Here is a 26103-nt window from a genome sequence, read left to right as displayed (position 1 = left end):
AAAAGGGGCAGATAAGAAAGATGGGGACAAACTTTTTGTCAGGGCCTGTTGTGATAGGACAAGGGGTGATGGTTTAAACACAAGGAGGGAGATTTGGGCCAAACATGAGGAAGGAATTGTTGTCCCTGAAGGTGGTGAGAGCCTGGCCCAGGTTGGCCAGAGAGGTGGTGGATGAACCATCCCTGGAGACATCCCAGGCCAGGCTGGATGGGGCTCTGAGCAACCTGAGCTGCTGAAGATGTCCCTGCTCATGGCAGGGGGGCACTGGGGGAGCTGGGAATGGCCCTCCAACACAAACCATTCTATGATTAATTGTAGATCCTTACACCATACTAATGCTCACCTTCCTGAGTCTCCACCTGTGTTGTGGGCATAACTGTGGCTGTCGGAGTAGTGGTAGGATTAGTCACAGTAGCAGGTGTCACCATCGGGCGGATACTGGCTCTTGGAGTAGATTTATTCCCAGCTATCGCAGCAGCAGTCACTTTACTCGGAGTTGACACAACAGGAGTTGGTTTAATATTTGCTGTTGGTGGATCTGAAGTGCTAGCACTGAAAAACAGGATCTTGGTTTCACCATGGTAGCACAGAAAGCAGGTTTTAAAAACATGACATGTAAATATATTCTCATAGCCAGAAATATTCGTTTTTAAAGGTTTAAAATTTAAAAGCCTGACACAGGCATAATGAATTGTCTTCCAAATTTTTTTATATATTTAAAAAAGAAAAAAGATAGACCCACTATGCTATAAGTAGCGTTTTGTCCCACTTAGAGGTTTGACAGGTTTCCTCAAAGGTAATCAACTAGAACTCTGTAAGCAGATCAAATGGAGCAGCGCGTAGCCAGCACTATTAGCTGTGCTGGGTCTTTATTACAGCGAGAAAATACATCTTACATTAAAACTAACTGCTTAATTCAATACAGAGCAACATCATCTTTTGGTTGAGAGAAGGATCAGTCAAAATTTAAGGAACATTTTTGAAAGCCTTCCCTTCAAAAGGATGCTGTCATAAAAACTGAGTTTGTCACCTAAACTCAGTAATACAGTAATATTTCCCATTTTAGAGCTTAGTCATTTGACTATTTTATCTGCTGTTAGAGCTACCTTCTATTCAGCCCATTTCTCCTGTTTGAGATTCTTGCATAAGGAATATCCCCGCCCCGAAACCAAAAAGATTACAGATAATAATCGAAACTGTATAACCACAAGAATCTTGAAGTCTGAAAGTATTTTTAAAATCTTCTGTGTTTCCCAGATACCATGTTCTTGGTGGTTAATATGACTATTTGACTTCTTAAACGCTTTATTGATTAAATGCAGCTGAGTAGACAGGAAGATCATACTGTGTCAATCAGTATCTTGAAAGCTGCTTAAAGAAAATTGTGAAAAGCCAGTGGTTTACTAAAAAGAACAGCAACTAAAAGAAGACAAAACCAAAAAACACCAGCCACAAACTCTGCAAAAACCCCAAACCCTTCAACTCACATTCCTCGTTCACCTGAAGCTGGCGTAGACTTGAGAGAGATTTGCCTCTGCTGTTCTGGGACCTATGAAGTAAGAAACAGAAGTATCGTGCCACGTAAATACAAAAAAGAGCAAGTAATTTGGTAAAATACTTCAGCAGACAGATCTCTTTGCTAGTAGTTGGGTTTTTTTAACAGATTTGCTACCATACTTAGTCAGACTCTGGGAATACTGCAAATTCTCCAGAGAAATCATAGCAGTGATAGCAAGTATGTAAACCAATTCAGTAATTTCTCAGGTATTTTTTAAAGCTATGGAGAGAAGAGGAGCTTGAACTCATTATACTGAATGCATGGATAAAAATATAGAAGTAGAGGGCAGAGTGCAAAGAGCCCATGGGTTAATTCGCACTGAATGATCTGTGTGCTTGTTAGCACTGAGAATTCTGCCTATGGCAGGAAATATGTTTAAAATTAAGCTCTGAGTCCTGCCTAAAGCTAACTATATTTCCAAAATGAAGGTAGTAGCAATGTGGGGGGCTCATTGAGATATATATAGTGTATAGTCCTACGACAAGAATCTCCATCTGCTATTTAGGATGTTTAGAGAAAAGAGCTTCATGTAAAGCAGTCCTGAGCATTAAGTACTGTACACACAAAACCAAACCAAGCTAGAGAAGGGCACTGACAGCTGTTCTCGCTCCGTCATGAGACACACAAGCCCTTTATTTCCTCTCACACAGCTGCCTAAAAGGATTTTGTACCTTATTTGTAGACTCTGGCGGCTCATCCCGCTGCTCGTGGTGGCGCTCCTGCTGCTCTCTGAGCTCTCTTTCCAGACGGCAGATTCGACCTTCGTACTGGGATTTCAATGCACTCATCCGTACCTCCAGTTCAGTCTTCTGCTCTTCTAATGAGCTGCTCTTTTGCTTCCACTCTTCATTTTCTTTCGTTAGCTGTTCTTTTGTACCTAAATGAAAAGGAAAGAATTCAGTCTCGCCACTGTAAGGCTGCCTGCTAAGTCCCTGCATGCTGAATACCTGGCTGTTTTAAGATGTCAAAATACATCATTAACCTATTAAAACTGTTAAGCTAGCAAAGGAGCTCTTAGAGGTAATTTTAACTTTCACTTTCCATTTTTCTATTTAAAAAAAATTAAAATATAAAAATACATAATAAAGATATATAAAGAAAAAACTACATAAGTAGTTGCAAAAGAAACAAGATGTTTTCAGCAAGCTCTGGTACCATCATTCCTCTCAACATCAATTAAAAGTAAAGGAGGGAGTTGTTTTGCACTTGTACACTTAGGCAAGGCAAGAGAAAATTACCTGTGTCATCTCTAATCAACAGTAAGATAAAAAATGGGAGTTATCACGTTTGCTGGCTAAAACTGAGTAAAACTTCTTTTACCTCCATTGTACGGCTAGTCATATACTTCGTCTCCTGAAGGAATTAAAATTTAAGTTTTAGAACAATTCCTGTAACATCTAATCCAGAAAAAACGTTTAAGTAAAATATGAAGTAGGCCGTGTTTTCCCAAGCATCCTGTCTAAACGCTTTTACATAGAAATAATAAAAAGGCCAAACAGAAGACACCTTAAGGCCAGAAATAAAATATCCTAATACCAGCTAACTGTGCGATTTTCTGCTTAGCCGCAAGCAAGGTCTTCCTCGTTTTCTCTTCCTTCTCAGTGATCTGTTGCCTGAGCTGTTCTTCCTGCGTAGTCTTCTCTTGCAGATCTTGATGAAAACGAGCAAGTTCTGATTGTAGTTGTGTGATCTGCTCCTGAAGATTTCTAACTTCCGTTTCCTTTTCTGATATAGTCTAGAAAGAGAGAGATTGCAACTGCTGGTCACAACCAGCTACTTTAAACAAGCCCCAAGGACCCAGTATTAGCTGGCCACTTTATTAATATTAAAAGGTTTTTAATTAACAATAGGGGAGACCAGTCCTCTCCAAATGCAACAGTTGAGAGAACAGCATTAGTTTTCCCACTTCTTCATTCCAAGAAATAATGTGACACGCTGGGCACAGGATTTAAACAAAGTTTAAGGTCCCTCTTCCCAACAAGGTAGAGGCACAAATAGGTCATTTTGCATATTTCTGTGCATACACGTGCACACACACAAAAAACCACCCTCCCATTCCTCACAGTTACATATTTAAGTACTCTGAAATTGTTCAGTGTCCTTACCATGTTTGTTCTATTCTTACCTTTTGTAAACTTTCAACCTGAGCCTCCAAAGCCTTTGTCTTCACTTCAGCTTGACCGAGAGTGTCTTTCAGCTCTTGTACTTCCTGGGCAGAAACTTGTTGTTCTTGTTGTTCTACAAGAGGCTGAGTTGATGCTTCCGCAACCATCTGAAAGATGTCAAGTAGTATCAGGCTAAAGGGCTCCATCTGATGAGATCAGCCTTACTTTCACAAGTCGCTTTTGCATGCAAACCAATGGTTTAAAAAGTTCAGCGATTCTAATCTTAAGTTTTTTAAGAATACTGCAAAATCTTAAGTGATATGCAGCTCATGTTTTGAGCTAACAGTACAATAAATGATGTCATTTTCTGCTTTTCTCTTCACAGATAAGTATTCATAGATTATTATACAAAAGGAATGTGAAGATCATTAGCTAGATTATGCATTATTCTAGTTGAAAACACACTTCTAAAATAGAATTTTTCGCAAAGTGTAACTACCTTATCGTGTTGTGCTTTCAGCTCCTCATATTGAGTCTTGTACCTGCGCCCAATTTTCTTGACCTGTGTTATAGTTTTCACTTTTTCTTGTATGTCAGCCACTTTAGCATCCAGTTCTTTCTGTAAAGTATCCTTTTCTGTTCTTATTTTAGTTACTTCATCCTTCAGGCTCTGAACAAGATTCTGGCTTGTAGTCAAGGATGCATTAGTTCTAAATAACAAGAGATTAGGGGAAGATGCAAATGAGATGTTCGAAATAGTCAATATGTTTCGATATTGCTCATTGATCTAATATCACAGGCATTACCTGTAGTGAATTGTTTTCTAGGATTTTATGATACAAATGAGTACTTGTAGAATACAATACATTAGTTTAGAAGAAGTTCAGCTAAAAGACAGCTTCCAAAACAACTCTCACTTTATTTTACCTGCTTATTATCACACTACAGCAAGAATACCAAAAGTTGCATAGTTACATGGAGATAGTTAAATTCCACTTTCAGATCCAGCTTTATTTCAAATATTTTGCTTTGCACAAAACTTTTCAATAACTGACTTATGCCACACCTGGCTATTTCTGCTTTAAGCCTGCCCGTTTCTTCACTCATTTGTTGTATGCGCTTGGTGTTTGCATCCCTCTCCGCAAGCAGCTTCCGATACTCTTCAAGATCAGTATCCTTCTGTTGGCTCAATAAATGCTGAAAGGTTGAGAAAATAGGTTGCGTTTTCATAAGATCATTATACAATTATATCCAGAAAATCTCCTTGAATTAGAGCTACTGCTTTTGCATTTTGATTTGGAATGTCTATGAATTAGAGTAGCCTACTTTGAAGTTGTATAAGCAACGCTTTATAATTAAAATACATTTCTTAGCTTGTTTTTTTTTTGTTTGGGGTTTTTCTGTGGGTTTTGTGTTTGAGTTTTGTTGCTGTTGTTTGGAGTTTTTGTTGGTTTGTGTGTGGTTTTTGGTTTTCCACAACATTATTGAAAACATGGATTCCTCACCTGAGTCCGGGCTTTCCAGCGTTTAACATCTTCTTCCAACAGCTTTTTCTCCGCCTGCAACATCCCACTTTTCTCACTCAGTTCAGCATTAGACTCTTGCAGCGGTAGGATGTCTGCCTCAAGCTTGCGTACCTGGCAAAACACAACTGGAGACTAAACTCTCTGGATTTTATAAGAACGAAGGAAACTGAATACAGTAGGTCATGAAAAGTAAGAACAGTAAGAGGGACAGACCCTCAAGAAGTCAAGGTTCTTTTCCAACTCTCTGCCTTTCAGTGGTGAGCTGGGGGCAGGGAGAAGGAAAAGGAGCAAGCACAGGGGATGATCCTATAGAGAAAATTATACAGGTGCAACTTCACAATTTTGGATTCTCACTTTGTACTTTGGTAGAGGAAACAGATTATTAATTACATGTTAGAAGCCAAGCAACAGTGCACTGGATCCCATGCAAATAACTGGTGTGTAGAAATGGGAGGAGGCAGTATCGCCCTTTTAAATTCGTAATAAAGCTGTGGTCTGCTTTACAGGTGCCACTTTTCATTCACCTGCTCATAATATCCTTGTTACTGAACTTCAAAATGTTGTAGGGGGACCAAAGTCTTCTATAATTCTAAATGGAAAGTTTCCTCATTTGCATATAACGTAAAGGAATAAGCACAATCTAAATCATGTATTTATTGTAATTAGCAATAGTATATCCAGACAATAACTTATCGGCTTGAATATCTGAAAAAGATATGTGAGCCTCAGTACCAACCTTTGCTTGAATTTGTTGTAGCTCTTGTTCCAGCCTCTCCTTCTCTTCCCTTAGCATCTTGTTGGTTTCTATCAGTACGTTCATGGTCTCAGTTTTTTTCATTAATTCTTCGTGCTGCGCAATGGTTTTGGCTGTCACCTTTTGAAAAGATTTAACTCAGTCATTTGTTTTGCTTGCACATGCATATATACTTCTCTGGATCTGGCAGAACACCACCTTGCAAAGCTATCATGTGTTCACTATCTCACATGTACATTCAAAGTAAGTAAATACCATTTCAGAAATAGGGGATAAAAAAAAAAGAGACAGAGAAATTATCTTTATTTTCCCTACTTATGTGATTTTAGAATTGCCACATTGCTCCATAGGACTCGCAACAAGATCCTCGGTTTGGCTATACAGTAACCACAGTTTAAAATCTCCCAGTTCTTCCAAAACTTCATTTTTGGGCACAGGCAGCAAAGACAGAGTAGAACACAGAGAACAGCCCCCTCTTACTCAAATCCTAAGTGATAATATCCAACCATACCTGCACCTTCTCCCTCTCGGCATTGAGACTGTCCTGCAGTTCCTGGAGTTCCCTTTCCAGGTGCTCAACTCTCTGCCGGTACCGCAAACTCTCCACCTGGGCCACTTCAAATCTAGTTTCTGCAATCTCCTTTTCTCGACGTATAAATCTGCAGTGAGACAACGAACAACACATCATGCCCATGAAAATGCAAGACAAAGCTTTTCAAGGTGAAGCATCTTGTATCTGAAGATCTAGTGAATATAGAAATTGGTGCAGAAAGATCAAAGAGACTCCTAGATAAGAATTAGTGAAAATCTACACAAACTCTTAAGAACTACAATGAGAAATAAATCACCTCTAGGAAATTTCCTCGCCAATCACTTTTGCTAAAATCTGATTTAGCTTCCTGTCTTAACTGACCCACAGCTTTTTCCTGGGATTAGAAAGAAATCTCTCTTAGTTTCTGATGTAGCACAACAACCTCCTACCTAGCAAAAAAGCGCCTACGTTTTATACATCATCCTTTAAAGTAATACAGAACTATTTAATTTGCAACTAATTTATAACCACACTAGGAGAAGGAGCCCAGAGTCAAGTTTACCTAAGAATTTCCAAGATTTGCTCCTGGGATTTGCCCTCCTCATTGAGAGAAACATTGACTGCAGTTGGCACGGCTTCCTTCATCGAAGTCACCATCTTGTCACTCAGGCTTTCCAGCTGTTCATGTAATAATCGATTTTGTTTTTCCAAATCTTCACAGCGGGACGCGAGTTTGGAAGCTTCATCCTACAACAAAATTGTTCAATGGCTCTGAATTCTGTGTCGGAATTTCCACTAACTGAAAAAAAACCCACTGAAACCATAAAACAAATCATACCTTGATCATTCTCTCTCTCTCTTCCCATGAGGCTTTGCACTCTAATAATTCAGACTCCGCTTTCTGAGCGGCATCCTCCAGCTGCTGCCTCACCGCTGCATTCTTGGCAACTTGCTCTTTAATAGCCTGTAATGCTTCAACATCAGCAGCATGAAGCATTAACTCCCGTTCATATTTATTTTGCGCTTCAGAAGCCATCTTTGCCTGCAGAAAAATATAAATAATAGATTCTGCTCCCTTTAATGTTATACGTTTGATATGTATAAAGAGATTCCCAAATTCTAGACAAAGTCCGTGACCACTAATCAAAACGAAAACCACCAGGCAAAACCTGTGTCATTCTCGAGTCCAAAATAATGGATAAGCTTAGAACAGTTCCCTTAAGGAAATGCTTATTTTTACAAAAAATTAGAATTTTATATCATTTTCTCTGAGCAGCTAGCAGGAGGATATACTCTCTATATAGCTACTCTACAATTAATCTTGGTGTAGATTCTGCACTGGTAACAGGCAGGTGTCTAAGAACATCCCCTCGTTACTTCTACATGTGAAAGGGCAAAGATATTTGCTTCATGAAGTTAAAAAGCTACCGAGTATGGTCAGTATTTGCTGAAAAAGATGGAAATGCCTGTCAATTGAATTTTGAGCTGGATTAAACAGCAGCTAAAAGTTTGTCAACATTCTTTACACCAAATCAGTGTTGCCAGGATTCTCACCTGCAGAAAAGTAGACTCCCATTTAAAAAAACAACACGTTGGTAACAAGATAATCTTTCCATATGCTGCTAAATAGAATATTTCCCTCAGTTTTAAAAGATGGCAATTACATTTTGGATTAGAAAGATATTTTCCCTGCTGTCTTGTTGTGAGAGTTCAGGGTTTTTTTCTACTTCCCAACAGGAGGCTGAGGTAGTAAATCATTAAAAACGGTTAATTACATACCTCAATCAATTTTTTTTACATACGAGACAGACTTTAGAAACAGCATCTTCTGTTTTCTTAAAGATGACACAAACTGTGCTTGCAGCACAGTTTTGTATTCAAAGTCAGTTTAATTGATACTACCACAATGTTTGATCAGGTAGAACAATGAAGCATTAAATAAGCAGCTGTTCAATGAAGTGCTTTTAAAGCAGTTTTCTTGCCTCCACAAGCCTCTGATAGCAGAGCTATCTTAACAAAAGTTTTGAGTTCAACTGAAAAATCAATTAAAAACTAACATTACATTTACCACCTCTGGTTGAAATAGGCAAATACTACAAACACACCTGTTCCTGGCAGTCACGTCTGGCTTGCTGTTCATTATTTAGAGCGGTGCTGGCTCTCTGCAGAGCTTCCTGGACTTCTGATTGCATGGTGGACAGACTCTTCTTCAGTTCTGATAGCTGTAGTGATGGGGGACAAGGGAAATAACCAAAATAAATAAACAAACCAAAAAATTAAGACTAAATCACAAAGTATTTTACAGAGTATTGAACACAGCAAGGCTTTGAATAATGTAGAACTCAAGTATGGTTATTTTTTAGTATGTTTTTTAAACACTAATTTTAATCTAAAGAGAAATACTTTCAAGATTTCAACTTATTAATATACAAAGCTCTTTCCTGGTAAAAATAGATAACTGCTCTTTCAGAGTTGGGCCTGCAGTAATTCTAGTTGCAGTCATCTTGTTTCTTTCAAACCCAATAAGAATCCCCCTGTAAACCAGACAAATAAGGGCACAGACTACCCTGTTTTAAAAGACGTGCATGCTACAAATTTGGGTTTGGCTCATGTTCCAAAAAAGGTTTTCTGAGACCTGTCTCAAAGGCTTTTACCCACATTTTTCTGCAAACAGTGCTCAAAGTTCAGAAATATATTGACAGCTTTAAATACACAATCACCTTAAGAAAGTGACAACGTACTAATCACGTTTGGAAACCTCTCACAAATTTATATTACCCATTTGTACATCCTAAAAGATTTAGGTTTTGGACACTATCATACCGTGAAAACAAACTGAAGTTTAGGGAAATATGTAAAAGCACATTCTTGTGGACTCTATGCAATAGAGTTTAAGGAAGGGGATGTTCAGTGCATACCTGCTGTTCCATATTCTCCACAGCTTTACGCTTCTCCTCTTGCAGTTCTTGCTTTTCCTTCTCCGACTCCATCAACTTCTTTTCTAGCTGGGCTTGATACTCTGAAGACTCCTTCAGGCGAGCTTCAACTGTTGCACGAACTTCCTCCGTCACCTTCATTAAAATCCATCATAAGAGATCAATTTGCTTTCCTTTAAATATGGTATTCTGATATGAAAGCAGTGGTTTTTTTAAACAATTTAAAGCCAGAATAGGTGTTGTTAGCATCTTGTTTAGAATACCACCCGAAAATTTGGAGAATCACAAATAGCACTGACATTTTCTTCTTTTTTCCCCCCCTTCAAAGCTGCAACACCTCATGAGATACACCTAAGAAAAGTTTTATGTGGCTGCACTCAAATGTGCAGTAGCCATTTATTACACACCAGAATCAGCAATATTGTAAAAGCAAATGGAGCCACGGTGAAATTTTTACAGTGACAGAACACAGACAGAGAACTTGGATACTAGACAAACAGCATCTACTGATGCTGTGACTTCAGTAGAAAATGAGAATCCTGTTTTCCCAATCTAGTTGATTCCACTATGCTGAGTTGCCTGGAAGAACAGGCTTCATTTCTTATTAATGTGGTGGAGTGTATGACAGATGAGAAGCTCATTCTTAAGCTCTTCCCATCAATCCCACATACAGAATGCTCTTTTGCATGGCTGAAGACCTTACTGTTGCAGAAGGTGTGAATTTAACTGCTTTTGATTAAGGGTTAATTCATATTTTTAATCATTGATCACAGGGTTATACAGAAGAGATTTTACAAGTCAATTCCCCTCTTTCGAAAGAAGACAGTGGCAGAATACAGCGTAGAGTCAAAGTTACAATTCCACATTTTAAAAATGTGCTGCAAAAAGGTCTAATATTTCTATGATTAAAAGTGTTTCTAATTGAAACTGTCTTAAATAAGGTCTTACTACATTATATTCTAATGTCTTCTAAGCTAACTTGAGGTTTTTTGTAATTCCTCCAATAATCCTACAGACTGTATTGTATACAAAATCTCATCATCTTTTGTTTTGTTGCTGGTTTTGCTCTAATAACCAATGATAACTACTTACTTGTTTTTCCTTATTAAGGGATTCCTCTAGACTAAGAACCATGGCCCTGTACTGTTCCACATTACTAGAACTAGTCTTGAGTCTTTCTCTCAGGTCGTTAACTTGTTCATCAGCTTGTCTTAGTCGACTTACAAGATCATCCACATCTTCATTTGCATTAGGCTGACCTATAATATTAGAACACATTCATTAACCAATGAAGTTTAATTCAGTTTTTTTAAACCACCGTTCTGTTGAAAACTGATGTATTTTTAGGATAACAATGTGGAAAACACAATCACCCTCACAAAGCTTCCCTAAACAAAATAGTCAGCCGTAACCAAAATAGTGGCTTACGATAAATTTTGTTGATTCAGAAAAGAAAAAAAAGGCTATTTAAACATAAGTGACCTAATAGACTTAAGATCTTTCAAATACAAAAAAAGGGATCCCATTGACAAAGACTGCTCATAAATTAATTTTACTTTAACAAATCATCCTGGTTATCATTTGTTTGAATATGCGAAGAGCGTTATTATTTAGTGTATTGTCCTCCTAATTCTAAATTATTATGAATGATGATTTTCACCATTCTGCAGACAGCAATGCTTAACATAAAGAGAAATTCAATATAGACAGACAGACACCTTACCCTTCCCTGGAGCCCTCACTGACGACTGAGATGCGAGCTGAGCCTCCGTGTTGTTAAGCTGCTGTTTCAACATGGTAGCTTCTTTCTGGGCATTCTTTAAAAGTTCCTTTGTGTTAACGTGACGGTTTGTCTCAGTCTCAAGCTGCCTCTTAAGGTCCAAGATATGAACCTGAAAATACAAGGTTCTTAAACTTGTAATTATTCACAAATGGCACAAAGACCAAGTATGCTCACAACTTTCATGTATGAAAAGCCATAGACTGCAAGCTGGCAGAAACCATGCAACTGTGGCTTTATTATCACTAAACCAAGTTTAGTATATTTATAATTATACTCACCTCTTGATTTTTGGTAAGGGAATGTCTTTGTTCCACCTCATTTTCTAGTTTCTTCTTCAGCTGAGATATCTCGCGCTCTAGCTTTTCAATCTGATTAGTGAGTCTTTGCTTCGTTTCTGTTTCGGACCTCTCCAGTATTCCCTGATAAAAGAACGTAATGCGCCATGCTTACAATGCACTTTAAAGAATTTTCTTAATCACTGCAGCATTTTATACAAAGTTGTCACAATACTTCTCCCATCAACAAAAAAAAAACTACTGCAGGGAGCAAGAGATGCAGGAAACTATGAAAAGTAGCACTTACGATTATGATTTAGTTTTGAAAGATTTTTTTAATAATAGTAATACAATAAGTATTGTTAAGGCATGCACTGGCAAATTTTGCTATCATAAAAATTAACACACAGATTTTTTCCTGTTACTCTGTTTCATAAGTTTTGTTGCCATTTCATTGTGAAAACCCTTATCAACTCAAAATTCTCAGGACTTTCCCAGATAAATAGCAGAGTATTGTAATTTACAACAGGAATAACAAACTTGCTTAAACAAGTTGCTTGAGTATTTTATGTTCAGTGTCAATTTGTAGCAAAAAAAAAAATAAGCCACCTTACGACCCAATCCCATTACTGTTTTATTCCATTTCAATGGGTATTTATTGAAAACTCTGAAAGACACATCAAAATCGGATGTAAGAATAACACCACATACCTGAATAGTTCGTAAATTAGTAAGCAGCAAGTTCTGTCCTCTTTGTTCAACTAACAAAGACTCACGTTGCTGAGTCAAACGCACATCTGACATCTTCAAGATATCTTTCTCTTTTTTTAAGTTTTCTGCTCTCACCTTTAAGACAGCAAATAACAACAAAAACTTGATTATCAATCCTAAATCTGCTCATTAATGTTATTTTTATGGTCAGTTAATATTACTTTCAAAAAAGAGCTTTTAAGATTACAGGTGGCAAATTAAAATTTACACAAATTAAGCCATGAACAGTAAGAACATAATTGTTTGATGAATTGCATTCTCTCAAACTGAAACACCTTTGGAACGTTGTTCCATCTTCACCCAGTGCTTGAGGTATTTTGTGGAAAGTTGCAAATGTAGGCAGCAAATATAATGGCTGATGCGCTCAAAAAGCCACACATTCAAGTTCCGACAGCTTTCAAGATAATCATAACACTTGAGCTAATGCAGAATACCAAGCAGTATAATACGCTGAATCACTAACCTCTGCCACTGCCAGTTTTTCATTAGCTCCCCTCAGGTCTTGAGTCATAGTGTTAATTATCTGCTCTTGCTTCTGAGTCGTTGCTGTGAGTTTCTGGGTTCTTTCATGCAGAGATGTTATTTCTCGCCGGTAGCCTTCAACGTTATCCTGCAGCATTTCATAACTTCACATGGAACAACAAAGCAAAGGATACGTTTGCCACATTAAACTGTTTAATTGCAAGAGGTGTATGTACACAGCTATATGTTTTGTGTTCTTGTGCATCAGTTTTCACATAGGTGGCTCACTCAGCTAGAAGGTATATTGTTGATACCACCATCACTATTCCCTTTGTGTTCTTTAACAGAACAGACACTATTAATGTTTAACTGGCAATTCTCCTTGAGCAAACAAGATTCTCCTGACAGAGAACACATCCATTAGGCAATTAAATTAAATAGTTGATTTACCGTTTGGAGGCAAACTCCAGCTGTGTGGATATCTTTGCATTTTGTGACCTCAAGTCTGTGACCTGCTCCTGAAGCTTTTCATTTTGTTCATTCAGCAACTTGTCATTCTCTGCCTTTTCTTTTTTATAGTTCTCAAACACTTCCTGCAACTACATCCAAGAACATGCATTAAAGTGCTTGTAAGTGTAAAAAGAAGTAATGATAGCTTTCTACAGTGCTTATTGAAAAACATACCTGCTTAAGCGCAGCCTTAGCCTCCACAGCCTCCACTGACTCAGCCATTGACACCGGAGCAGGAGTTGACATGGCTTGAGGTAAACTTGGGCGCTTTGGAGTAGACATAAGAGAAATCTCCTCTGGTAATGTACCTGAAGCTAAAAAAAGATACAGGGATTTTAAACGCAACCACTGAATGAATGTTTGCCAAAGCAAACCATATAACCACACTGAAATGTGGTTAAAACTAAGACTGTATTGCTGGGCAAGTCTTGGGCTATCCTGAGCAACTCATTTTTTATACCTACAATATGCTACCAGAACACACAAAGTCACCACTACATGTCAGTCATTATGTAGCAAATTATACTGTAAAAATAAAATCATGTGTCTAAATCCAAATTCGTAGGTTTTCCAGTAAGGGTAAAAACTGACTAGCAGGTTAAGAGAAGTCACCAGTACCATTACAGCACCATTACTGAAAACTCGTGACAAAAGGACAATTTTATATCTTTTCAGCGGTAGCAGAAATGTGAAACTCACCTTGCAAAGGGATGATGGCTCCTGTGGTCTGTGCCAACAATATGCGGAACATATCACGCTGACGAACTATAGACTCAACAAGCTGCACCTGATGATGACGCGACTCACGCAGCTTTTCCAGCTCGTTGTGAGCTTCCTCGAGTTGACTCTGAAGCTCCGAAATTCTGAAACCACCAACAGTTGTTTTCAGTAAGAAAGAGCAAGGGAAACCAAGGTGACACAACCCAGTAGCGTGAGCAGAGAATCAGGCTGAGAACTTTTCATACAGAATTACTTTCTGTGGGCTTTACAGCTGGTGAATTAGATATGCACACATTCCATTTTTTGTTCAGCTAACAGGAATGAAAACTTCTCTTTCTTTTTTGATAAACAGCGCTGTTCCGTGAAATCACATTCACTAAAATTTATTTTTACTTCAGATTTTGACGACAGGACCTATTACAAGATGTATACCTACAAAACCATTTTAATCTAACCCTGAAGACAATGTTGCTTAATAATAGTTCGCCTTTATGAATTACATAGCTGCTCATAAGCACACGCACACTTACAAATGCACATACATGCACACAATCACTACCAATCAGAAGCAAAAAACCTGAAAAGTGTTTGAATAAATCCCTGTTACTACTTAGTAGAAACAGTTTACACATCACTCACTTAGATGATGTTGTTTCTTGCTCCTCTTTTTCTCTAGCCTCTCCCAGCTCCCGAAGAGCCACCAAGAGACGCTGATTCTGCTGCTGAAGTTCTTCAATATTTCTGTAAGAGACCAGGTGTTGAGATATCACCTCAGAAGAGCTACTGATGTCAGCGGAGCTCACTTCTTCATCGCGAATCACATGGTTGCCCCTGGCTTCCTCTAGTTCCATTAAAAGCACACGAATCTGAAAGAGAACATTCTAGTGTAAGACTTGCAAACAGACTCAAAATTCTGCTCTGAAAAACACTATAATAGAAATAAAGTCCGTGGAAATTAAATATTTTCTCCTACAATATACAAACTACTATAATCAATAAATCCTTGTAAGACAGTTACATTACAGAAAAAAAAAAAAAACAGTTCGACAAAAGGAAAACACATCAATATCACAAGTAGATAGTCCATGTTCAGTTCTGCAAACAGATCACAGGACACTTCAAACAAAGAAGTTACGACTTTTCCGTGCCAGATGTTAAACAATATTATCCTAAAGCAGCGTCACTTCTATTCAGCTAAACTTAGTCCAATTTTATAAGCAGAAATGTAAATATCATGTTGTCTTAAGGAGAAGCTTTTAACATCACTAAGGCTCTTAAGAGAACTAAAGTCTACACGACTGTCACTGAACACAGCTTCCAAATAAACTTCAGAAATACAGCACCATATTAATAAACAAATTGCAAACAACACATTTAACCATAGCAACATTTGTTCTACCTGCTGTGAAAGATCTTTTACTTGTATTTCCAGTCTCTGGTTCTCTCTCTCAAGGAGAGAGGCGTGTTTATTGGCTTTATCGGCATCCTCCTGCAATCGCTGGATCTCCTGCAAGCACACAAATATTAACAAACATGGCAATTCAGCTCAAACACATTTCTTTCCAGACAGATAATGTCTTGTGAATCAAGCTGCATTTTACTACTTTAAAATTACACTCCAAAGGTTAAACTCCACATATTTATGAATCAAAACCTCTTTCATGCTATGTTAGCGTATGTATTAAAATTATTGGGAAGTGAGCACCTCTGTTTACAAAGCACTTTTCTCTCAGAAATGAAAGATTGTAAGTCACCACATTTAAGCCTTCACTATAAAAAATTCTGAAAAAATGTTTTGTCTGTAAAATTATTTGTCCTGTCCAATAAATCACAAGCTAGAAAGTTCAACGGATATTTTCCCACAATAAAAGCTGACTAAAAGATTCATTTTATACATTTACTGATAACCATTAGCATTAAGGAATTAAAAATCCATTTTTTCCATGATTTTACGTGCTCTTTTATTTTATACTGACCTTCATAGCTTGTTCAAGCTTCACAGACAGACTAGCAACAGCTTTTTGGGAACGCTCAAATTCTTCACGCTGACGTTTCAAGATTGGTGCTTTGGCTTCTACTTCCTGCACTATTTCGTCCAAATATTTATTGATTCTCTTATTCTCCAGCTTTTCCAAAAGCAACTGATCCTGAGTTTCTACATACGCATTGTACAGCTGCAACAAAACATTGTTTTGGTTTTGATACACCTGGACAGACCTCTTAAAAAAGAACCACTGGTAATTACACAATTCATAACTTACGGCAGTATCATTTTATACAACTCTAAACTAGTTGATTCAGAGAAACAAGTTGGACTTTCAAAACAATGTGTTTTAGGACTCACAGTATCACAGTATGTTTGGGATTGGAAGGGACCTCAAAAGATCATCCAGTCCAATCCCCCTGCTGGAGCAGGAACACCCAGGTGAGGTCGCACAGGAACATGTCCAGGCGAGTTTTGAATGTCTGCAGAGAAGGAGACTCCACAATCTCCCTGGGCAGCCTAGGCCAGGCTCTGACACCCTCACTGAGAAGTTTTTTCTCAAATTTAAGTGGAACCTCTTGTGTTCCAGCTTGATCCCATTACCCCTTGTCCTATCATTGTTTGCCACCGAGAAGAGCCTGGCTCCATCCTCATGGCACTCACCCTTTATATATTTATAAACATTAATAAGGTCCCCCCGTAGTTTCCTCTTCTCCAAACTAAAGAGAACCAGCTCCCTCAGCCTTTCTTCATAAGGGAGATGCTCCACTCCCTTAATCATCTTCGTTGCCCTACACTGGACCCTCTCCAGCAGTTCCCTGTCCTGCTGGAACTGAGGGGCCCAGAACTGGACACAATATTCCAGATGTGGTCTCACCAGGGCAGAGCAGAGGGGCAGGAGAACCTCTCTCGATCTACTGACCACCCCCTTGTAATACACCCCAGGATGCCACTGGCCTTCCTGGCCACAAGGGCACAGTGCTGGCTCATGGTCACCCTGCTGTCCCCAGGACCCCCAGGTCCCTTTCCACTACACTGCTCTCTAATATGTAATTTCCCAACCTATACTGGAACCTGGGGTTGTTCCTGCCCAGATGCAGGACTCTGCACTTTCCCTTGTTAAATTTCATTAGGTTATTCACCGCCCAACTCTCCAGCCTGTCCAGGTCCCACTGGATGGCAGCACATTCTGGCGTGTCAGCCACTCCTCCCAGCTTAGTGTCATCAGCAAACCTGCTGATAGTGCACTCTATTCCCTCATACCAAGACAAAACAGTTATCTCTAATAATTTAAAAATTGCAAACTTTTATAGAGCAACTGTGTGCAATAAAATAATTCTAAGTAAAAGCGACAAATCTTAGGCAAGCTTAAGACAATAGGAATATCAAAAATAGTGTTACAAAATAGAGCAGGAAGCACAGAAGTAATTTAATGGCTGGAGAGAACGACCAATCACAAACAAAATGATAATAAAAAGTGCACAAATAGAAGTGTAAAAAAACCCCTAGAATGTGTGACATATGTGTGACATATGATTATTTTTTCTGCAAGTATAGGCCAAATGCGAAGCAATGGAGATGAAAAAAATTTGTAAATAAGCAAAAAAAAAAACTCCTGCCAAAAACACACACAGAAAATAAGTTTATCCGTAAAAAAAAAAAAATTAGAAAAATATCTTAAACTCCATATAAATGTTTTGATCTACTAAAGTAAAACTGTAAAGTATGTTTGAAAAAAAAAAATCCCGATAACTCAGCTAGCAAAGTCTCCCTCAAACGCATTAAAAGATTTCATCAACTCCAGCCAGGCGTTACATCAAATCCCAAACTGTGAATGAAGTCTGCACCCTTATATTATTAGCGCTGTATCCTCTGCCATTTCGAGAGCCTCGAAATGGAAGAGTTAAGAGAACCTACCTCAGTAAGTTTCATCCCAGGCTTGACCACTTTGGCTACGGCCGCAGCGGTGGGGGACATGGCTGCCAGCTCCTCCTCAGACAGGATGGCTCCTGCGGACATAATCCCACCAACCACCATTAAAAGCTGCAATAATTCCCATCATAGCTATTCTTTATTAAGAATGTCTACATACACCTTTGTGCTTTGTAATACACATACATGTGCAAGTGACTGGTATTATACACAATATTCCCTGTCATACGTTATCAATGTCCCTGACCGAGATAATCTGAAATGTTGAAAAGCTTTTGCTATTAGACTCTTGAAAGCGACATCATTTCTGAACGTAAGCAATTGAAATACCTAGAACAAAACTTATATCAGATTTCCTAGCAAACTGCCAGACGTTTGGAGTGGCAGAACGCTGTTTATGGTCTTTAACATAGAGACATAGCAAATACACTTCATGCCTCTCTGTTCCTTCCTACTCTGCTCTCTCTTTCCATTAGAAATTACTTATGTGTAGTAAACAAACTATTATTTTCAACAAAAAAGATAGAACAGTCAATACTGAGCAAGATTTAATGTTAAGCAAAAATTTAAGGACAGAGGTTTGTTTTCTGCTGCCCTTTTTTCTTTTAAGAGGAAAACAGGAACAGTTATCATCTCCACTCCTCTCTCCAGAAAACCATTAAAAGCATGATGATTCAGCCTCAAGGAAAGATTTCCTTTCCCTTTTCTTTGAAAAAAATAAGTCAGATTAACAAAAAAACATCAAAAAACATTTTCATAGAAATGCATTTTCTGATGGAGGAAAAATACATTTTCATATATATACACACATGAAAAAGCTTCTACATTTAATTATTAAAAATGACCAAAGATGAGTTAAGATTAAAGCACTTCCTACAAAAATTCAGCATAGCATTTTCACATAAGACAACAGAAAGCCTGAGACTGTTTGTATTTGAGTTCCAAGCATCATCTCTACCTTTGCGCTTTGTAGCAGACAGTAAATCATTGGCATTCTCCAGCTCCTTCTCCAGTTTACTGATCTTCTCTCTCAGTTCTTTTTCCACTCCAGCTTTTGCCTCTTCCACCTCAGCCAAATGCTCCTGGGTTGCTTTATTAGCTGAAATTCAATCAGATAAGCAGTTTGCTGTGTTGTGGTTTTCTTTTTCTTTTTTATTTCAAAAGGTCAAAATTTGCATATGCACCTTAAATTTTATTTTAGCTTTATATGATCTGCAGAAGCTCATGCAGGTAGCAAACTACCTCAAAGCATGAACTGTTGCCTATGAACTTGGATAAGTAAAGGGCTAAAATATGAACTGTTTATCAGTGAAAAGGAATCCAAAAGAAGAAACTAAAATGAAGACATATCTTGCAATATTAGATCCTCATGTCAAAATTCAAAGTCAAATTCCAGGTATATTTGAAAACAGTTCCCTCCCACACATCCTCCGAGTACATTCAACTAGTCAGCTAAATGTTTTTCTTACAAAGCGACCATCCCCAAAAGCCTAATGAAGTTCCTTTCATAAAGGTTTAATCCATATTTTTCAGAGCATCCAGGTAGTTCTGTCCCAGTCACGGTTTCTCACTCCCAACTCACCTTCGCCTGCTTCCTTCAGCAGCTTGTGCAGCTCCTCCACTGCTCCCGTCAGCTCGTTGCTCTTTGCCTCCGAGTCATCAGCAGCACTCTAAAGAAAAGCATTTTATTTCACCTTTTAGTGCGCAGCAATATTGACTATATTTTTATACAAAGCTCAAATTGACCTCAAGTTGTGAACGCTCCGTTTCTTGAGTAAAATGCTAAAAGAGTCACCTAAACTGGGCAGTTCTCTTTCCTGTGGGATTAAGTCTCACTCTGAGTACTCAATTGTGACCATTATGAAAAAGTCAGTATTTTTAGGGAATCTTATATCGATGATTTATGTATATTTGCTTCCAGTTAGAGATCTCGCAAGTACAAAGCTGTACAATACTTCAGCAATTCTGCAAGTCCATTAGAGATAACAGAAATAAAGTTGAGTCCACTTCTGCTGATCAGAAAATCTCAGAATAGGCTCCCACGGGAGGGTGTTCCATTTTAATACTTTTAATATCAGGTCAGACAAATATATCAGTAATTACAAGTACGTTAAGCAGAAGACAAACTTTTAAGCCCCTTCAAATCAATGATTCTATGATAAAAGCATAAGTGAACAGGAGTTTAAAACAAAACCAAACCAAACCAAATTAAAAGGCAAATAGTAATGCACTATGCTTCAGAAAAATTAGCTGTTGACTTGCTGCTCAATAAAGGGACATCTGTTCACATCTAATCAAAATATTAATGCAGAACACACAATTAAGCACGGTAGAATGATCAAGTGGGTATCTATGCGAGAAAACTCAGGAAAGAGAGCTCATAACCTGTGGATATAACATGCATAAACTAAACAGCAATGAGTTGTGCTTGTTAGCTGACTTTGTCTTAGTCAATAAGCTACAGGATAGTTTTCATTCCTTGAGCTAACAAAACAAAAACTTACTTGTTGAGATGGTGCTTATTTGACACAATATGTGGCATTCAGCTGTGCCTTAATCAGACCACTAACACTTGCAGTGTTATTTGAAACAAACTTCTACTAACCAACCTCAGAAAAATCTCTTGCACAGTCATATTTTCCACAGAAACCTTTACCTCTCAATACAACATTGTAAGACATAACCACATTCATACAACATGAAGCCTCGAAACAGTGCACATCAAAATCACTATCTTACACTATTTTAACCCCGGATTTGCTTAATGATCCAAGCAATGTAAAGTTTTAAATGCTGCCTAAGACAGAAGCAAAGAAAATGATGTTTTGGATGTTTCCCAAGGTTTTGCAATGGCAGTTAAGTCTTGCACACATCAATATTTTGTGGGGAAAAAAAAAACCAAAACTGGCCTGCACTGTTTCATGCTAAGATTCAGCCCAAGTAATACTAATATACACTTATAACAGAATCAATAAACTCACCTTATACAAATTTGACAATTTTATGTGGGCATTCAGTTCATTGTGGAATCTTTCCTCCATACTAGCTTGCTGTTCCTTTGCCTAGTAAATTAAAGAAGAGACAGGGTGGGGGAGCATTCCATGGTTTCTATTTCACACATTTCGTTTTTCATTTTGTAGAAGCAAATGTAATGCTATTTCATAAAGACTTCAAGCCTTCTTACCTCCTTCAGTTTATTCAAAAGGTCTTCCACATGCTTCTGAAGATTTTCATTTGACTGTTTCAAGCTGTTTACCTGCTCCTCCATTCTGGAAACCTGTTCAAAGAATAAATGAGAACACCATGTATAAAACTTGCCTTTTCAGTCCAGTTTATTTTGGAAAACAGCCATTTCTTTATTTTTTTTTTGTTTACTTTAAAAAACCCCTGAAAGTTCCAGAAAGAGCATAAATGGTTGTTCCTGTGCATTCAACTAAATGAAAAAGCAAGAGTCCCCTAATTGCTCCAATTATGCATAACCAAATAAACCCCCAAGCTGCACCGGAGCCAAGTGCCTCAGAAAACCCGACCAATTGTCACAGGTGTTGAAGAAGCTGCTCAGGGACCCAAACAGATGCTCACTAAAGCTGAGTATGTTCAAAATATGACTATGGATTCTGCCACGTATTTTGTTGCAGGAAAACAAAAATATCACCACCCCACTCCGCAAAGAATGTTAAGCCAGGTCCTTCTGCCCCATCCTCTTATTAAGAAGTGTATTCCCATACATTTTAAGAAGCTGTATAATGGTATAATGCTATTATCAGCGACTCTAAAATTTCTAGCTTTTAATTAAATCTTTTTCTATTCTAAGTAATGGTAACTATACGTATCCTTAAACAAAAAAAATCACATGTTAAAAGAAAGAACATCTCCTTATTAATTGCAAAACGTATTTTTTCAAATGCAGTTATTAAAGTATTTTGTTTTGTTTAATATAGTTAATCAGGAGGTATAATTTATAAGAAATAGCAAAAGCACTCAGTAATTACACTACCTCCTCCTTCTTGTTCTCCAGGTTACATTTAAGCTCTAAGATTTCATTGCCTTTCTCCCTGGCAGTGTGTAGAAGTTCATCTGTTTTGGCTTTCAACTCAGCATTCAGCCACGTGTTTTGATTCTGTAGAAGTTCTTTTTCTTGCTCCAACCTCTTCTCACGGTACTAAAAAAGAAAATTGTGCAGTGTAATTGTACCGGTTCCATAGAAAACAAAGAAGCTAGTCAAAGGACAATGGTCAGAGTGGGAATTGTAAAAATGTACTGCAATTTGTTAAACAGCATCAAATGACAGGCTGTGTTCCTTATTACGTTGGTAATATTAACTTCCTAGTCTCAAACTACAAGAACCTCTTGAAACTTGAGTTAGTTTCCTCAAAGTTTACGTTAGGTGGGAACATTAACTACGTTAGTATCTAGTTAAAAGAAACAAATTAAGGTTATAAAAGTTTTCCTCCCCTTCATTCTCCTTTCCTCCTTTCTTCTAGCTCTTTATAGAGTTTATTTTGCCCAGAGAAATGATGCAGGTTCACAAACAACTATTTTTCTCCTTTCTACCTGCCTTCATGGACCTGGAGTCCTTCCTAGTGTGCAGAGGCAGCCACCAATGAGGCCTGGACACGCTTGCTCAACATGACATCCCCTTGCCTTCTATAAATGTATGTCTTAGTTTCAGCCACAACCACCAATTTCATAATAAAATAATTTGTTATAAATGACAGGGGTACACTCGACCTACTTTCAAAGTCACTAATGACAAAATTACTGTTATGTCACACGCAAACAACTACTAATTAGAACATTAACACATACTATGCATATAAAGTACTGCTCACCTTCATGGAAACGTCTGATGTTTGAAGCTCATCCAGCTGTAACTGAAGTTTCACCTTTTCTGTGTTTGTTTCTGTAAGCTTTTCATTTAAGCGTTTAACATCCTCTGGAGGAGGGAAATCAGTGTTAAAAAAGGCTAGATGTACACCAGGTTTAATTACTCAGTTTAACTAAGTTGTAAAGAATGAGAACAGGCAAGATATAATGTATGTAATTGTATACTGTGCAATAAGCTACACGTATAATGTATGCTTTTATATCTACAAACCAAACATCAAACTGTTGTGTTTTTATGCAATTAGCATGTAATTTCCTGCCTCGTTTCCTCTTCTCTAAACACTGTTCCCTGCAAATCCACTACTTGGTGCTGCCTATACAAGCTGGATACTCCATACCCGTTCAAATGTTCAAGCATGCCTTTTAATCAGTAAAATCATGTGAAGTATTTTGTTAATAAGTTCTTGGTTATACCGTTTAAATGTTCAACTTCCTGAGATCGCCTTTCGCTTGTTCGAACCAAATCTCTCTTTTCAGCTTCTAGTTCTTCTTTTTCTCTACTTAACTGGCTCTGAAAAAAATTGCACAGGTAAATGAAAGAGGTAACAGAGGAATTAACATATGCAAAAAATCAGTATCAAAATCAAGTAAGAGTCAATAGTTTTGGATCACTTCCAGGCTGTAGTTCTGCCTCTGCCTTCTAAGGTGTCAGGACAACCACTTCAGTCAGGCCCAGGGAAGCCCCTCAGGGGAAACCATCAGATCTGTCTTCTCATTGTGAACAAATCCATCCAATAATAAGGTTTTCACTTCCTGCTCCAAAATTAGGGTTCTGCTGGATCAGTCAGCTGAAGTGACTCATCCATACGAGCGTAAGGCAAGGCAAACTGTGCTGGAGGCTGGGAAAAGATGGGGGGGAAACCACAGCTCTTCTTTACGCTTTTGTCTGCCTTTGGAGGTTCAGCTTAAAGTCACATCACAGCAGGTTTCAGGTAGAATGAAACAATATAGCCAAGCTGAAATAAAGTGGCTGCTCTGGTGTATGTTCACATCTAATTCAGTTTGCTGCCATGTGAGGATTGAATGAAAAAACTCAAGCAATTTTCCTGCACAGTAAATTTGTCCATCAGTACCTATTTGTACTGATATTTCATAGAGTCCAGTTTGGAAATTTATTGCTGCAATGAGATAGGTCAACCAAAGTCTTTCAACTTATCCTCAAGTTCTCTCAGTACCTGGATGGCCGTATTACGGTCCTGGGCAGCTTCAAGTTCTTTATTTTTCTCATTCAGTGACTTCAATTGTTCATCTGTTGGAGAAGAAATAGTAGTGAAGGATCTCCGCTACAACATAACAGAATTCACCCTCTAAATGTGAAAGCAAAACATCTCTCCACTTGCAGATACAAGTGTAGTTAATAGATGGATTTTCAACTCCTGTTTAAAACTTAAGGCTTTTCACCATAACACTGGACTAAAGAACCAATATCCTGTCCAATCTTGCGAATGTGCAGTTATACTTACGAAGTTTTTTAAGCTCCTCGCGGAGAGTTTGACATTCTTGTGTTTCATTTACAAGTCTCTCCTGACTTTGAGCCAGACGCTTTTCTACTTCGAAGTACTGTTGTTCTGCAAAATAACAATGTTCTCTCAATTTCACTTAATAAACATTACTTTTTCTTTCTTACCTTTATCAAGGATCCTTATAAATGGACATCTTTATTAACGGTATTTAAAAAAAATCTAAAAATAATGAGACCACAGTAGAATTTAAAGAAAAAAGTCTTTCTGAAAGCAAAAAGATGCATTTCCACATTGAAATGATATTGTTTAAAATACTTTGGTAGCTTGGAAAGCGATATGGTTCCAGGAAGGACCCATAAAATGACAAGCAAAGTAACTTTCATAGTTCTTTAACGTTTTGGACGTAGCCAGGGAATGTTGTATCAGCACAATTACGCAGTGTGGTCTCACCAACTTAACACTTCTTTTGCCTGTAGCGTATTTCTATGCATATAACATAAAATATACATAACCCTAGGTATCGACTTTAGAAAATTTTTAATGAATGCTTATTCAAGTGAACTCTTGTGTTCTACGCTGCATACTCCATAGCACCGAAAAAAATAATTAGATATAAATCTTGGTCATCTGAGATAGTAACTGTGTCATAGAGCTTCACTGTAAAACACCTGGTAAAAGCAAAATTAATCCTACTCTCAGGCATAATGGACTTCTAAGGAAGCATTAAGGGATTTCTATTTATCTTACGCTTCCTATCATATCTTACAACATCAAATAGTACTGCCTCTCCAGCCACACGTGAACAGAAGGGACCTAAACCTGCTAAAATCTGTGGGTTACCTCAACTTACACAACACTTTATGAACTCACTTTAACCAGATTTCTATCACGAAAGAGACAAAAAGGTTGAAGGAAAGGTGGCAGTAAAGCTTACATAGGAAGTATATCACCTAACCCATAAATTAACTGGTATTTACAACTCTGCCCAGTGACTACGTGCATCTCCACTCTTCCCCCATTTCTACCCCAGTTTGCTACCAGTATTATTTTTCTGTGATTGAGTGACTTCCAAACCAATATAAAACCGCTGATTCTATCAGGAGCATTTTACAGAAAGATTACAGTCTTTAATATGGACCAGAAGAAGCATAAACCTAAGGCTACTAGAGAGCGGGGTAAACAAATCACAATTTCTTTTCCACGACAAGGATCAAAGCAGACTGAAAGCATATCAGTGCTTGTCAAAAAATCTGACGAGAATTTGTTCTTTAAGCCCGTTTGGAACGCAGTTTTAACCCTGAACAGTCCTTTGCAAACGAAAAATGAAGAAATGAAAATTTTTAAATGAAACTTCTTTTACGAAGGGAAAGTGAGAGGAAACCCCTGTCCGGTCTCATCCACAGGGCCCCCCAGAGTCAAAGGCCCCTCCCCACGAGGAGAATACGAACACATACACACACACACACACACACCCCGGTCAGCCCCTAAAACCGCTCCGAGGACACGCAGGCCCCGCCGGGCCCAGCGCCGCCTCCCTCAGCCCCCGCCGGCGGGCCCACCGCCCCGCTCCCCGCCAAAACCGCCCCGCACTCACCGCTGTCCACCTTGAAGCGCTCATGTCTGGCTCGGAGCCCGTCGATCTCGGTCTGCTGGTCGGCCAGGAAGCGCTCCAGCTTGCCCTGCACCGGCTTGGGCAGCTTGGCGAGCTCGGCCCGCTCCAGGACCTGCTGCAGCACGGCCGCCATCTTGGGCAACCTCACCCCCCCTCCCCACCGCGGCGACTCGCCACAGGGCGCGCGCGCCGGGCGGGCCGGCCCCGCGGCATCACGGGAAGTGTAGTTTTCACAGAGTGTCAGGGGTTGAAGGGCCCTGGAAAGCTCACCCAGTGCAATCTCCCCATGGAGC

At 38.5% G+C, this 26103-nt stretch overlaps 1 protein-coding gene across 3 annotated transcripts in view; it reads right to left on the bottom strand.

Annotated features, from left to right (window-relative positions):
* TPR (translocated promoter region, nuclear basket protein) overlaps nucleotides 1–25943 on the bottom strand; it is a gene marked incomplete at its 5' end in the record, with an annotated part of 38577 nt that extends 12634 nt beyond the window's left edge. For all 3 annotated transcript variants that reach the window (XM_080349173.1, XM_080349174.1, XM_080349175.1), the window contains 36 exons: nucleotides 344–552; nucleotides 1488–1549; nucleotides 2230–2435; nucleotides 3095–3293; nucleotides 3684–3830; nucleotides 4163–4373; nucleotides 4730–4860; nucleotides 5169–5300; nucleotides 5926–6063; nucleotides 6455–6602; nucleotides 7038–7222; nucleotides 7314–7517; nucleotides 8581–8697; nucleotides 9394–9546; nucleotides 10504–10670; nucleotides 11135–11303; nucleotides 11473–11613; nucleotides 12181–12315; nucleotides 12704–12866; nucleotides 13153–13301; nucleotides 13387–13526; nucleotides 13912–14075; nucleotides 14572–14798; nucleotides 15332–15439; nucleotides 15909–16106; nucleotides 17834–17925; nucleotides 18807–18947; nucleotides 19431–19518; nucleotides 20830–20910; nucleotides 21033–21125; nucleotides 21846–22010; nucleotides 22681–22784; nucleotides 23150–23246; nucleotides 23911–23984; nucleotides 24199–24303; nucleotides 25793–25943. In XM_080349173.1, coding sequence (XP_080205299.1) covers nucleotides 344–552; nucleotides 1488–1549; nucleotides 2230–2435; nucleotides 3095–3293; nucleotides 3684–3830; nucleotides 4163–4373; nucleotides 4730–4860; nucleotides 5169–5300; nucleotides 5926–6063; nucleotides 6455–6602; nucleotides 7038–7222; nucleotides 7314–7517; nucleotides 8581–8697; nucleotides 9394–9546; nucleotides 10504–10670; nucleotides 11135–11303; nucleotides 11473–11613; nucleotides 12181–12315; nucleotides 12704–12866; nucleotides 13153–13301; nucleotides 13387–13526; nucleotides 13912–14075; nucleotides 14572–14798; nucleotides 15332–15439; nucleotides 15909–16106; nucleotides 17834–17925; nucleotides 18807–18947; nucleotides 19431–19518; nucleotides 20830–20910; nucleotides 21033–21125; nucleotides 21846–22010; nucleotides 22681–22784; nucleotides 23150–23246; nucleotides 23911–23984; nucleotides 24199–24303; nucleotides 25793–25943 — 5194 coding nt within the window. The remainder of the gene's footprint in view (nucleotides 1–343; nucleotides 553–1487; nucleotides 1550–2229; nucleotides 2436–3094; nucleotides 3294–3683; nucleotides 3831–4162; nucleotides 4374–4729; nucleotides 4861–5168; nucleotides 5301–5925; nucleotides 6064–6454; nucleotides 6603–7037; nucleotides 7223–7313; nucleotides 7518–8580; nucleotides 8698–9393; nucleotides 9547–10503; nucleotides 10671–11134; nucleotides 11304–11472; nucleotides 11614–12180; nucleotides 12316–12703; nucleotides 12867–13152; nucleotides 13302–13386; nucleotides 13527–13911; nucleotides 14076–14571; nucleotides 14799–15331; nucleotides 15440–15908; nucleotides 16107–17833; nucleotides 17926–18806; nucleotides 18948–19430; nucleotides 19519–20829; nucleotides 20911–21032; nucleotides 21126–21845; nucleotides 22011–22680; nucleotides 22785–23149; nucleotides 23247–23910; nucleotides 23985–24198; nucleotides 24304–25792) is intronic.
* Nucleotides 25944–26103: the final 160 nt, after the last annotated feature.

This window comes from Nesoenas mayeri (assembly GCF_963082525.1).
Source record: "Nesoenas mayeri genome assembly, chromosome: 8".
NCBI lineage: Eukaryota > Metazoa > Chordata > Aves > Columbiformes > Columbidae > Nesoenas > Nesoenas mayeri.
The sequence above is the reverse complement of the archived record's forward strand: the minus strand, read 5'-3'. Positions and strand labels throughout refer to the sequence as shown.